Source organism: Lynx canadensis, chromosome E3 (assembly GCF_007474595.2).
Source record: "Lynx canadensis isolate LIC74 chromosome E3, mLynCan4.pri.v2, whole genome shotgun sequence".
NCBI lineage: Eukaryota > Metazoa > Chordata > Mammalia > Carnivora > Felidae > Lynx > Lynx canadensis.
The window spans coordinates 37,153,701-37,166,929 of NC_044318.1; the positions used below are offsets into that span (position 1 = coordinate 37,153,701).

General features: G+C 64.0%; 1 protein-coding gene across 1 annotated transcript in view; it reads left to right on the forward strand.

The window, feature by feature from the left end:
- TNRC18 (trinucleotide repeat containing 18) overlaps positions 1 to 13,229 on the forward strand; it is an 85,950-nt gene that overhangs the window by 26,965 nt on the left and 45,756 nt on the right. Inside the window, exons 6-11 of the mRNA XM_030300950.2 lie at positions 3,938 to 4,040; positions 4,342 to 4,547; positions 4,968 to 5,114; positions 5,688 to 5,878; positions 7,117 to 7,546; positions 8,777 to 9,775. Of these exons, the coding sequence (XP_030156810.1) occupies positions 3,938 to 4,040; positions 4,342 to 4,547; positions 4,968 to 5,114; positions 5,688 to 5,878; positions 7,117 to 7,546; positions 8,777 to 9,775 (2,076 nt within the window). The remainder of the gene's footprint in view (positions 1 to 3,937; positions 4,041 to 4,341; positions 4,548 to 4,967; positions 5,115 to 5,687; positions 5,879 to 7,116; positions 7,547 to 8,776; positions 9,776 to 13,229) is intronic.

Sequence of the window (13,229 nt, forward strand, 5' to 3'; positions counted from 1 at the left end):
TGCGACAGGACGTGGGGAGGAGGGAGGGCCTGGCGGTTTGGTCTGGAGCAGGCTTGGTCTGGTGCCGCCGCCCGTCGAAAAGTAGGCAGCGGGTCCTTCTCTTTAAAACCGTTCCCATAGGACGTGGTGGCTTTTCCCCAGCGCTGGGCACCCTTGTGGGAGGGCAGGAGTGGGGGGCGCCCCCGGCCGAGTGGGTGGCCGTCAGCCCGGGTCTCCCGGTCTCGTCCCGTCTTCCCTGTCGTCTCAGAGTTTCAGAGTGAGCCTTCTGCCTGTCGGTGGGTTCATGTCCCGTCTTTCCGTCAGCTCCGTGACCTTGAGCAAGAGGCCTGAGCCTTCTGGGCCCCAGTGTCCACGTGTACCACGTGGCTGCCGGACACATAGTAGGTGCTTCACGAACAGGCCTGCCTTTTCTTGGCTTGCATTTAGCGTGTTGGGGTCTGGGAGCTTCGGACAGTGCCTGTGAGTCCTAGATCCTCCCGGAGTAACGTCCCCGTGGGCCCTCAGGGGCCCTGAGATGGACCAAGGAGGGGCGTGACCTACGCCTGTGAGTCCCAGCGATCCGTGGCCTCTGCCCCAAAGCGCGGCACAGCCGTGGGAGAACTCGGTCGTTAGGTAGAACCAGCCCAGGCTCTGGTACCCTCCCAGCTTCACCCCTGGGGAGAGCGGGCGAGGAGGCAAAGTGGCTTGGCCAGGGTCCCAGGGCTCGGGCTCGAAGAGGCAGACTGAGCTTGAAGCCTCGGCCCAGGCCTGTGTCTCCTCCCTCTTCGTCTCGCCTGTTGGCATCAGCTCTGTGATGGAGTCACGTTAGGGGTAGATCTGGGGGGAGGGGTCGTGAGGACGCGCCCGCATCGCTCCAGGCAGAGCCGGGGTCGCCTGAGTGTAAGCCCCGGCCGTGGCCCCCGACCCCGGAGCCGGTGGCAGCCACATCTGCCGACAGGTTCACGGAGGCCAGGGCACCAGGCCTCGGTCCCAGCCTCAGCCCCGCTTGGAGAGGCTGTGGCCGCGTAGCTGTGGGCCCCGGGAGCAAGGCTGCGTTTCCCTGGCACCCATCCCGTGCCCGCTCTCCGTGGGAAGCGCAGGAGGCGCACTGATCTGGAAGACCCGCTCAGACTCCGATCCCAGCCAGGAGGCCTCCTTGTCAGTCGGTGCTGTGACCTGGGCAGGTGGCTCTGTCTTCTTGTGCCTCAGTTCCCTGACCTAGAGCAGGAAGACGGCTGGGGCTTACCTCCTGGGTTGATGACTCCCGAATGAGTGAATGCCCGGAGAAGATCCGGGGGCCTTCTGCGCGTAGAAGTGGCCTTGAGGTGTGGGTCGTTTCCACAACTCATGTCTGGAGGGCCGGGATGGGGTCTTGTGCCTCTGGGACATTGGAGGGGGCCCCGCGCCTGCCCCACACGTCTGCCTCGTGCAGGAGCTGGCCTCCCACCACCCTGGAACTCGGCACGGAGAGGTGATGGGCCCTCTGGTTTCCCTTCTCACTTTGAACAAAACCTGAACCACGTTCCCTTCCACAGCCTACGAGGCCCTACAGTCTATACTCACCCCTTCTGTGGTCTCCCCTCCTGCGCCCTTCTTTTGATTCTGTCTGGCCCCCATGGCCTCCCTGATGTTCTTTGGCAGACTTCTGTCTGAGGGCCTTTGCCCTTGCCTTCGCTTCTCTCACTCTTCCTGGATATCTTCTTGTGACTCTGTCGGTTCATTTATCCGTTAACTCGTTCTCCCCGTGTTTATCGAGTAGCTTCCCTTTGGCCAGGTATTGGGTAGGGAAGGAGGCACACAGGCGGGAGTGGGACTCCTTAAACCAGAGCAGTACAGAATCTGATGGAGAAGACAGATGGCGAACAGCCAGCGAGCAGAACAGCAATCCGTTGCGATCAGTGCGGGGAGGGAGAGAAACGAGAGCTTGATGGAGAGGTGGTCAGGGAGGGCTTCGTGGGGGAGGTGGCATTTCAGCTAAACTCTGACAGGAAAGGCTGAATAGTCTAGGGGAAGGGCACTCTGGGTGTCGGGAACAGCGTGTGTGGCCCTGAGTGTGGTGAATACAGAGAGCTATGGTGACCGGGGCATGGTTCTGTGGGGCTGGGGTTCTGCAGGAGGGACAGGCGTGTACAGGGGGTGGGAAGCCACTGGCACCCTGAATGGTGACGGCAACAGACATCGGACAAGGGGGCTCGGGGTAGGTGACCCTCTAGGCACTTGTCCCTTCTGGGGACTCCAGGAGTCACTGCTAAGTCCTTTCCCCGGATGCAGGGTGGGCCGCTGGGCAGGAGGGCCCTTGGGGTTTCTATGGGCTTGGGAGGCCATCTCCGCCTGGAGAAGGGAGCTGGGGCGCATGCTCTAATTTCCCAGCCCGGCCCTGGGACTCTGGGGGGTCCTCCACACCTCGGCCTTGTCTGAAGCCTGGGCTGCCCTTCCGGACCTGACCACCCCGGGGGATTCCCTAAAGGGACCCCCTACTCCGTCATGTAGCAGGTGGGTGGTCTCAGGATCCCTGTGGTTACAGGAACCGCACTGACACTCCCCCCAGGCTGGCTGTGGCACTGCTCTCCCACTGAGGGCCCCTCCCCTGCTTGCCCCGGGCCGGGCCGGGCCAGGCGAGACCACAGCAACTCTGAGCCGGCATAAGTGAAGTTGGCTCAGCGACTTTGCCGACTGCAGCCCGCGTGGATAGTCGATGTAGCAGGGAGGCACCTCGGTGTCCCACAGGGGCCAGGTTGTGAAGACACGTGCTCCCTCGCCCGCCCTCACTCCTGCCTGGCCTCTGGATGCCCCCGTTGTTGGCCTGTCTCAGCTTAGATGCTCACTGCACTTCCTGTCATCCTGGCCCGCCTCTGGGACTTCCAGGCTGTCCTCCCAGGTGGTCTCCCGGCCCAGTGTCCCCTCCTGCCTCTGGGGTGCGCCCCTCCCCAGCGCTGCTGTCTGTCTCCTCGTGTGCTTGGTCCGCGGGCGTGTGCCTCTCTCCGGGCTCCTGTCCTTTGTCCTGGGGCTGTCAGGCTCCCGCCTTCCTGAAGGCTTGGGGGGGAAACACCGCGCACCCTGCCGAGCCTCTCCTGGGGGCTCTGTTCTTTGCTCGCTCCCAGTTTTGGGTGGGCAGAGGGGAGACATGAAGGGGAGATGGCTGATGGCAGCATTTCCCTGAGTGCGGGGGCCGCTGCCGGACCCCTGGTCTGGCGCGGAGCACCTGTGCTGGCGCCTCGGCGAGGCGAGGCCTCCTCCCTGCGCGCCCCTCCCAGGTCCGCCGGGCCTCTCGAGATGCAGCGGGGTGGGCGCCAGCCCCAGTGCATTTCTCTCTCGAGCAGCGTCTCAGCTGCTTTCTGTGAGGCCACTGCGGCCGGCGACCGTGCCCTAGCCTGCCCGGGGCTGCCACACGTGCACCGGGTTCTGGCTTGTGCGGAAAACACCCCGAGAGAGGGCCCGGGGCAGGAGCTGGAGCTGGTGGAAGGTGGCAGGGGGAGGAGGGACGGACCAGACGGCTGTGTGCCAGGCCGGACTTGGGGACCCGCCTTCTCTGCTCTGAGGGCTCTCTGGGGGTCGGGCAGCTCATGGAAGGTATAGCCGAAGGGGCAGCTCACACGTTTTTCCGTCCTCCCCCCTTCCCCCTGACGTGGATCGTGTTCTCGAGTTTTACTTTACTGTCCTGATTTGAGAAGGCTTAGCCACGTGTCTGCAACAGCCAGAACCACGACGGGACCGCAGTGGGGCTTGAGCGTGGCAGGTGCTTCCCTGGGACCTGGGTCTGGCTGTGCTGCTTTCTCGGGTTGTGGTTTCCCCTCCGTCTTGACCCGCCCCGCCCCCAGAACCCGCCTTCGAGGCACAGCAGTGGTGAAGCGGCACCCGCACTTGCCCGGGCGAGGTCCACACCGGCACTCAGGGGCGGGTGCAGGTGCGCCGGCAGGGGGTGCTCGCTGGGGGCTCACCGCCTGCCTGCTCCCCTCAGGACACGGTCGAGCTGATGACGACTGTGGGGACGAAAGGGCCAGGCACCGGGAGGAGCGGCTGCTGGGGGCGCGGCTGGACCGAGACCAGGAGAAGCTGCTTAGGTGAGGGCTTGGGGGGGGGTGGCGAGGGGCCAGGGAGGGCGACCTTAAGTGGGTGGGGCCCCCTGTCCTGAGAGCCCGAGCTGCCCTGGCCCCTGATCCTAGGCCAGGTGGCCCCACAGCCGCTCTCTACAGTCAGTGTGGGTCCCCCTCCTGGGGGAAAGCCCCGGGGGCCCTTCTGTTCTGAGGCTGAGCCCGCCCCTCTTTACACTGGGTGTCCCCTGGGTACTTGGGGCGACACCCCATCTCTCCCACGTCCCCCTGGCCAGCTGGGCGGTTGCCAATGCCTCTGTTCTCCTTCCAGAGAAAGTAAGGAGCTGGCCGACCTGGCTCGCTTGCACCCCACCGGCTGTGCTGCTAATGGCCTGAACCCCAACCTCATGGTGACCGGGGGCCCGTCGCTGGCAGGCTCGGGGCGCTGGTCCGCCGACCCCGCAGCCCACCTGGCCGCTCCCCCCTGGTTGCCCCGCTCGGGCAGCGCGTCCATGTGGCTCGCCGGACACCCCTACGGTAGGTGTGGGGCGGGCGACTTCCCCCTTGTCTGGCGGTTGAGGACGGAGCGGGCCTGACGTGGTTCTTACTAGAACAGGGGGCTGGGGCAGGACTGTGGGTGGAGGGGAGTCTCGCGTGGGACCCGCGCCTTGAGCCGGCTCCTGTCTTCCTGTCGCTGGGGCCCGGGCCTTTCCCCTCTGCAGACGCTTTCGCTCCCTCACGTGTCTGAAGAGGACAGTTGCTAGGACACCGGCCTCGTGGGGGTCTCTCTGTGGAGCCCATTTGGAGGTGGTACCCAGGGGTGGTTGGCTTGCGGCCTGTCACCCCTCAGCTTCCTGCACGGAGACCCCAGGAAGGGGGCGTCTCGGGAATGGACAGAATTGGGGTCGTCCTGGGCCCCCAGCCCCTAGCATTGACTCGGGCCTGGGTCTCTCCTAGGTTTGGGCCCCCCACCTCTGCACCAGGGCATGGCACCTGCCTTCCCGCCTGGCCTGGGGGGCTCCCTGCCGTCGGCCTACCAGTTCGTCAGGGACCCCCAGTCAGGCCAGCTCGTGGTCATTCCCAGCGATCACCTGCCTCACTTTGGTAAGTGGTGGCCTTGTGGTGGGGGGCAGTGGCTGTGGTAGCTTTGCCTGGAGAGCCTGACGCAGATGCCAAGGGCCTTCTTGGGGGACAGGCGTCTGCCCGGAACAACGGGGTGGGAGTTAGACCAGGGCTCCTAGGGGATGTTCTGATGTCTGGGGTTTCCCCGGGTAATAACGCTATGGTGGTCCCTGTTTTGATGGGCTCCTACTCAGAACCAAAGCAGGCTGCCCCCATCTGGCCCTGCCCTGGCGCCCCTGCCCTGGCGCCCCTGCCCTGGCGCCCCTGCCCTGGCGCCTCCCATTCCATGGGAGTCCACTTGGTAGACCATCGGGTGTGGTGGGAGGAAGAGCTTGGGGTCCCCGCGTGTGGGCGTGGTCCCCCCTGGGCTGGGGACAGGGCCCGTGTCCCGTGGGCTGGGGACAGGGCCCGTGTCCCGTGGGCTGGGGACAGGGCCCGTGTCCCGTGGGCTGGGGACAGGGAAGGGGGTACAGAGGCTCCGCTGCCGGGGGCCTCAGCCTCCCCCTGTGTAGAGGGGGGCGGCGGGCACGGCCTCACTGTCCGCCCTGTCCCCAGCGGAGCTGATGGAGCGGGCCGCGGCGCCCCCGCTCTGGGCCGCCCTGTACCCGCCGGGCCGCGGCGCCCTGCACCACGCCCAGCAGCTACAGCTCTTCTCCCAGCAGCGCCTCCTGCGGCAGCACGAGCTCCTGTACCTACAGCAGCAGGCCGCCCAGGCCCTGGAGCTGCAGAGGAGCGCCCAGCTGGTGGTGAGTTGCTGGTGGGCGGGGGACGAGGGTTGACCCTCCGAGCCCCCCGCAGAGGGAGAGGCAGACGGGTCCGCAGGCAGAGACGAAGGATGGCGGGGGCTGGTGGTCAGGGAGGGCCGCCCGGAGGGGGGAGCGGGCGTCTGCCCCCAGACCTGGAGGAGTTGACCGTGGGCAAGGCCCAGAGGCGTGCGGAGCCGTGCGGGGGCAGGGTGCAGGGAGCAACGGGGAAACCGAGGCAGGAGAGGCAGCCTGCTGGACTGGGCAAGTTTGCGTTGGCTGCTGAGGAGGTCCCGGGGCCTCCTGCGGATTCCTAAGCCGGGACTGACCTCCTCCTCGAGCAGCTGGGCTGGGCCAGGGCTGGCCTCTAACACCCACGTTAACTGGTCCCGTGCGGGAGGAGCCACGAGGGGCTAGTTCCCCGTGTGGGTGGGCTCCCTGGAGCCAGCGGCGCTCCTGCGTACTTGCAGGTGCTCCGGGACGTCTGTCCTCTCGGCCTCGCTGCTTTCCCTTCGTGCAGCGGCCACCGCAGAGGCCACGGTGGTGGCTTGTGCGGCAGACGGGGCCTGGGTTTGACCCTTAGCTCTGGCGTGCTTGGCTCTGTGCCCTTGGGCCAGTGACTTCACGTCTCTGGGCCTCAGATCTCCTCCTTGGGAAGGTGGCGATGCCGGTGATCCTATGTCCTCGGGATCGTTCAGTGAGATTCGATAATCGTGGGAGTAGCTGGTGCCAGTGTGTTCTATGTGCTGACCGCCTGGTCCCCCTGGCTCCCTGCCCCCCAGCGAGCACTGGCTCTTCTCGAGCAGCTCCCTGCCATTTCCTCGAAAGCCATGAAATGTAGGAAGAGACCGCCATCCTATCTCCGTGAAGATAGCTATGCTAAAGCCATATGAGTGTGGGGAGTGGGGCGCCTCCTTCGTCGTCAGGAGCCTCATGCCTCTGCCCTGTCCCCCTTGTGCCAACTGAGGCTCCCGGTGGGGCCGGAGTCTGGACTGGAGGCCTCCGCCAGCCCCGGTGGCCCCCCAGACAGCACCCCCCCCCCCCCCCCCCGCCCAGCCCCGTCTGGGGTTCCACAAGGAATGCTGTGCTTGTTACACGTGAGCCACGACGGAATGTCCGTAGCAGGCTGGGAGGGCGGGCAGCCTGCATGCTGGGCCCTGCTTGAGGCGACCCCAGGGCCCGGGCAGGTGCCCGGCGATGGCTCGTGCTGTGCTCACCCTGCCTGCCGGCCCCCTCCCCAGCAGGAGCGGCTGAAGGCCCAGGAGCATCGGGTGGAGATGGAGGAGAAGGTGAGCAAGCGGAGCCTGGAGGCTGCAGGCAAGGCCGGCCTGGCCGCCCCGGGCCCTGGGCTGCTGCCCCGGAAGCCCCCCGGCCTGGCCGCCGGCCCCACGGGCACCTACGGCAAGGCCGTGAGCCCGCCGCCATCTCCCCGCGCTTCCCCTGTGGCTGCCCTGAAGGCCAAGGTCATCCAGAAGCTGGAGGATGTGTCCAAGGCGCCCACCTACGCCTACCCCGCCACGCCCAGCTCCCACCCCAGCAGCCCGCCGCCCGCCTCCCCGCCGCCCACTCCCGGTGTCACCCGCAAGGAGGAGGCGCCCGAGAATGTCGTCGAGAAGAAGGACTTGGAGTTGGAGAAGGAAGCCCCCAGCCCCTTCCAGGCCTTGTTCTCGGGTAGGAGTGTGGCTGAGACCCTGGGGTGGGGTGGGGGTGGGGGGCACGTGTCGCCCAGACCGGAGTCGGGTCTGGCTCTGGTCGAACCGATCGCCGCCAGTTCATTGACCGTCCGGTTCTCCAGCCCTTCCTTCCTCTGTTTCTGCGGGGCGCCGGCTGCGTACTGGGCCTGCCGCCAGGCTCTGGAGTGAATGCATGAGTGCGTGGGTTGGCCACAGCCTCTCTCCAGCCCCACCTCGGTAGTAAAGTCAGGGAAATGGGCGTGACGTTAGAATCTGCTTCAGAAGGACTCGTTCTGAGGGTTAACCAAACCGAATCGAGAACGGTAAAGGGAGCGCTCCTGGCACGTGGCACTTGCAGGGTTGTGACGATGATCACGCCCTTTCTGGACCCCGACCCCACCCTCTGCCGTGTGCTTCGAGCACAGGTGCTCATCCCCTGCCCTGCGCCAGTGGGGACGTGCAGCAGGTGGCCTTAATGGCGTCCCTCTGCCCCGGCAGCTGTTAAAGAGTGTGAGAGCGTCCTCGGGAGGATTTGAGTTCCGATTCAGATTCTGCTACCACCAGAATCTTGGGGCAAGTGACTGCTCCTCCCTGGGGAGATTCGATGCCGTGCTAAAGGCCGGCACTAAGCCTGGCCCCGGGGGCTGCTCCAGGCACCCGTCTTCCCCCTGGTCTGGCTCCCGTGGAGCACCCGGAGCTTGCGCAGAAGCGCCGCAAACATCTGGCCACGCGCCACCCTGCTCTTGGGCGGCTACACTCGGGGGCGGGGGTTCAGAGTAGAAACGAGGAGGGCAGCACCGTGTTGCCGTTATTTTTGAACAGTTGGGCTGCCCCGACTCCACTTGAATGGGGTGAGGCGGGAACGGAGGCCAAAGGAGGCCCCGCCGGGTCAAGACCATTGGTGGCCTACGGAGCATTTGCTTCTGGGCCAGCCTCGTGCCGGGCGCAGAGGCGTTGGGGGCCAGAGAAAGAAAGAGCCGACCGTGGTTTCTGCCTTTGAGTCCTGAGGCCCCCTCGGGACGGGGTGGCGGCCGACTTGTGTCTCTGTGGCCTGGACGTGCGGAAAGGCAGCAGGGGTCCTCCGATGCCGCCTGGTGTAGGACCGCCGGGTGCAGAGGGTGGCCACGGGGCTCCGTCCCGGCTGGTGGGTGGGTGTTGACGGGGGACGCGGGGGATGTCAGACGCGACGGGTGAAGGCGCCTCCGCTGACTGTCCGTGTCTTTGGCAGATCTCCCGCCCAGGTACCCGTTTCAGGCCCTGCCGCCGCACTACGGGAGGCCCTACCCGTTCCTGCTGCAGCCCACGGCGGCGGCCGACGCCGACGGCCTGGCCCCCGACGTGCCGCTCCCGGCCGACGGGCCCGAGCGCCTGGCGCTCTCGCCTGAGGACAAGCCCATCCGCCTGTCCCCCTCCAAGATCCCGGAGCCGCTGCGGGAGGGCCCGGACGGAGAGGCGCTGGCAGAGCGGGAGGTGAAGGCGGAGGTGGAGGACATGGACGAGGGTCCTGCCGAGCTGCCCTCGCTGGAGTCGCCTCTGGCGCTGCCCCCCGAGGAAGCGCTGGCGGCCCCGAGCCCTGCGGCCGGCTGCGGAGGCGGCCTGCTGGAGGCCCAGGCCCTGAGCGCCGGCGGGCAGGGGGTCGCGGAGGCCCCCGGGTGCCCGGACTTCGCGGAGGGGGCCGAAGCGCGGGTCGACTCACCCGGCCGGACGGAATCGTGCGCGGCCGCCCCGGACCTGGGGGCGCGACTGAGCCCGGAGACGCTGGTGGAGGCCAAGGAGGAGCCGGTGGAGGTGCCCGTCGACGTGCCCATGGCTGTGCCCGTGGTAGAGGCGGTGCCCGAGGAAGGCCTAGCCCAGGCGCCCCCAAGCGAGCCCCGGCCCGGCCTGGAGTTGGCAGACTGTGACGTGCCCCCTGGGGACGGAGAGCACCTGAGTCTGGAGGCCCGGGAGGCCGCGCCTGTGCCCAGCGGCACCTGCTTCCTGGAGGAGGAGGGCTCCGACCAGTTTCTGCCTGGCCCGGAGGACCCGCTGGCTGGCATGAATGCCCTGGCGGCGGCTGCTGAGCTGCCCCAGGCCAGGCCTCTGCCCTCCCCGGGCGCCGGAGCCCAGGCCCTGGAGAAGCTGGAGGCGGCGCAGAGCCTGGTCCTGGAGCAGAGTTTCCTGCACGGCATCACCCTGCTGAGCGAGATCGCTGGGCTGGAGCTGGAGAAGAGGAGCCAGGACGTGGGAGGTGAGTCGCCATGGGCGGTCGGTTTCTATGGCATTTTTGGTGCTTTTAATTTTCCTAAGGATTTAAACATTTTGAAAATCCCCAGGATGGGGTTTACCCGTACCCGTTTTTGAAAAGTTGAGGCAGAAATACACGGGGCAGAATTTGTCATCTCTGCCGTTTACAGGTTAGTAGCGTTCACGTGTGTTTGTGTTGCTGCGCGCTCGGTGTGCGGGCTTCTCTGTGAAGTTTCTCCTCGTTCTGTCAGTGCCGCGTTTTGCATCAGCATGATTCTTTGGGTCGCGGGGGACAGAAAGGCTCATTTGAACTGGTTTAGAAAAAGGGGAGGGAAATCGATGGGCTCTCGGCAGCCAGGTACAGCGGTAATTAGGTAATAAGTTTCAGGTATGGTTGGATCCGGGCCCTCCGTCATCGGGAGTTTCTTGTCCTGTGTACCCCTTCCCCGTCTCTCCCTCTCCACCTGCTCCACTTTTCTGTCTGTTGTCCTCATTCACGGCAGGCCCACTGTCCTCTTGGGGTCACCCAATACTTCTCGCAGGCCCACGGGCCTGCCCAATTCAGCAGACTCCCAAAAGAGGCCACCTCTTTCCTGGTGGCTCCGGCAAAGGTATTTGATTCATTCTCGTTAGCTCCCTGGGGGGTCATGCTTTGTGCAGAAGCAAACTCTCTGGGCTGGGAGATGGGATGCAACGGGCTGATCGTGCATCCTCCCCAACTCCCCCCTCCCCTCCCCCCCCCATGGGGCTGTCACCACCGGGCTGCAGGGAATGGGTGCTTTCAGCAGAAGGGCAGCGAATTCTGGGCTGGGCACAAAAAACACGGGTGTTCAGCACAGAAACTCAGGGCGCTCCAAGAAATGTGTACGGGAGGAGCCGTGGGCCAGGCAAGCCTCGCCACCCCACGCTCGGCCCAGAATCAGCGCAGAGGAGGGAGGGGCCCAGGCGACAGCTGTCAGAGAGATAATAATAGCGTTGCCAGTGTTTTGGTGCATTTTTTCTAGAACTTTTTCTACACACATACGCTTCTAAAATTAAGATCATTTTGTAAACAATGCTGTGTAAGCTGCTCTCTTCGCTTAGCATATTTTTTATTAAATATTTCCTACAGCTATGTGTCTTTATCTTCTTCTTTTTTTTTTAAGTTTGTTTTGAGAGAGACGGTGCGTGAGCAGGGGAGGAGAGACAGACACGGGGAGAGAGAGAGAATCCCAAGCAGGCTCTGTGCTGCCCATCGTGGGGCTCGGACTCACAAACTTCAAGATGATGACCTGAGCCCAAGTTGGATGCTTGACCACTGAGCCACCTAGGCACCCCAAAGCTCTGGGTCTTTAAACATTTTCTTAGGGGACAGTCGAGTTTTCCACCTAGTGGAGGCCCCAGCCTTCACTGCCTTAGCTGGCCCTAGGTTGTTAGGCATCTGAGTTTGCCTTTGGTTTTGTTTTATTGTTGTAACTAACGTGACGAATCTTTGTCCCCACCGCTGATGTTCCTGGGGGTATATTCTCAGGGGTGGAATTGCTAGGACCGAACAAAATCACATTTTCAAGGCTTTTTCATCGCCATGGTCACATGGTCCCCCGGAAGCTTGGACAAGTGATGCCCACTCCCCCACACCCCACAGCTGTCTGTTGTTTGGTTCTTGTTCTCCAGTTCATTACTTCTCTTCACTCATTTAAATAGTTTGGCACCAAAAATTACTTTCTGGAAAGAGACAAATCCCCCCTTTATCCTACCAACAGGTGGTGGGCTTTCCGTGAGGGCCACAGAGCATAGCCCTTGGCCCTGTCAGGTGGTGATAGGTGGTAGGTGGAGACACTGGGAGGGGGACAGGATGGAGGAGGGAAGGGTGGTCTCTTACAGAGGGAGGCGCTTCTGGGTGAAGTGACCCGAGGAAGGCCAGGGAGGAACTCTTCTGGGGGATTTGCTGATGGAACAGCACCTGCAAAGGCCCTGAGGTCAACAGTACGTGTGGCACGTTGGAACCAGAGCAAGGAGGCTGGGGCTGGGGTGGAGTGGGAGGAGGAGAGTGGTGGCCGCCGGGGGGTTGGTGGGAGGGGGCGGGCATGGGGCCCTGGGCACCCACTGGAGGAGGGCTTGGGGTTAGAGTGATAGGATCGGACTTAAATAGTGTCATTTTGGGGGGCTGTGTAGACACTTGACGCAGAGGCAAGGGGAATGCAGGAAGGCCCGGGCCCTGGGGTGGTGGGTAGAGGTGAGGAGCAAGAGGATTCTGGGTAGAAGTTAAGGTGAGCAGCCAGAGGGCTTTGCCAGCTCCGAGCTGGTGTAAGAGCGACTCCGAGGTTTCTAGCCTGAGCCGCTGGAAGGGCAGACTTTGCAGGAAGCAGCGGGAGGAGGTTTTGGGACCCACAGCTGCTTTCTGCATTGGAGGTGTGGCCCGCGGCTGGATCCGTGACCCTGGGCTGGAAAGCACACTTGGAGGTGCCGGCGTGCAGGGGTGTGTACATAGCAAGGGTGAGGGAGAGGCTGGCGGCCCTCTGCTCTACCCAGCAGGCAGCTGCCGATGGAACGCTGAAGAGGCCCCTGGTCGCCCGTCGAGCTTCCCGCGGCCCACAGGTCACCCCTGCATTGGTACAGCCGTGAGGCTGTGTGTCAGCCAGGCCTTCTGTCACAAGTACCACAGACTGGGGGGCGTCTGGATGTTCTAGACCACTGTGTGGGCAGGGCTGGGTCCTGCTGAGGCCTCTTTCCTGGCGCGTGGACGCCGTCTTCTCCCCGTGTCCTCGTCCGGTTGCCTCCGTGCTTGTCTCCAGCTTTCCCCTTTCTATAGAGAAATAGTCCTACTGGATTAGGGCTCATCTGGTCACTTGAACTTGGTGTCCTCTGTAGAGACTGCAAATAAGATCACTTTCTGAAATACTAGGGTCAGGACTTAAATGTGTGGATGGCGGGGGCGGGGGGGGGCATGATACATCCCGTAGCAGATGGCCTAGAGTCACCAGGCTCCCTGGCCTCAGTTGTGAGAGCCTCAGCCAGACTGGTTTGGAAGGTGAAGGAGGTGACAGAAGCTGCACCTCGGTCCCCTCCTCTGTGATGGAGCGGTGCTCTCCTGCCTTACCCAACCACTGAGAATCTCCCGGTTCGGACGACCTTGAGGGGTGGTCTGGTGCAGAGGCGTCACCTCGGGGTGGGCCCTCGTGAGCTGATGGGGTTCACTGCTGTGCAGCCTCCGTGCCCGTAAGAGCAAAACCGCTGTTTCTCAACTGGCAGTGACCCGGTTGGTTGTCGCAGCTTGGGGGAGTACTGCTGACATCTAGTGGGGAAAGGCAGGGCATGCTGTTGAACCTCCTACGGCGCATGCCCAGGGTGGCTGCCCCCATTGCAGAGGATGAGCTGACCAAAACGTGGATAGCGCCAAGGTCGAGAAGCCCTGATCTATGCGAGACCGTCAGTGATGTCTGTTTTATGGAACTGCACGCGTCGGTAGTAAAGAATAT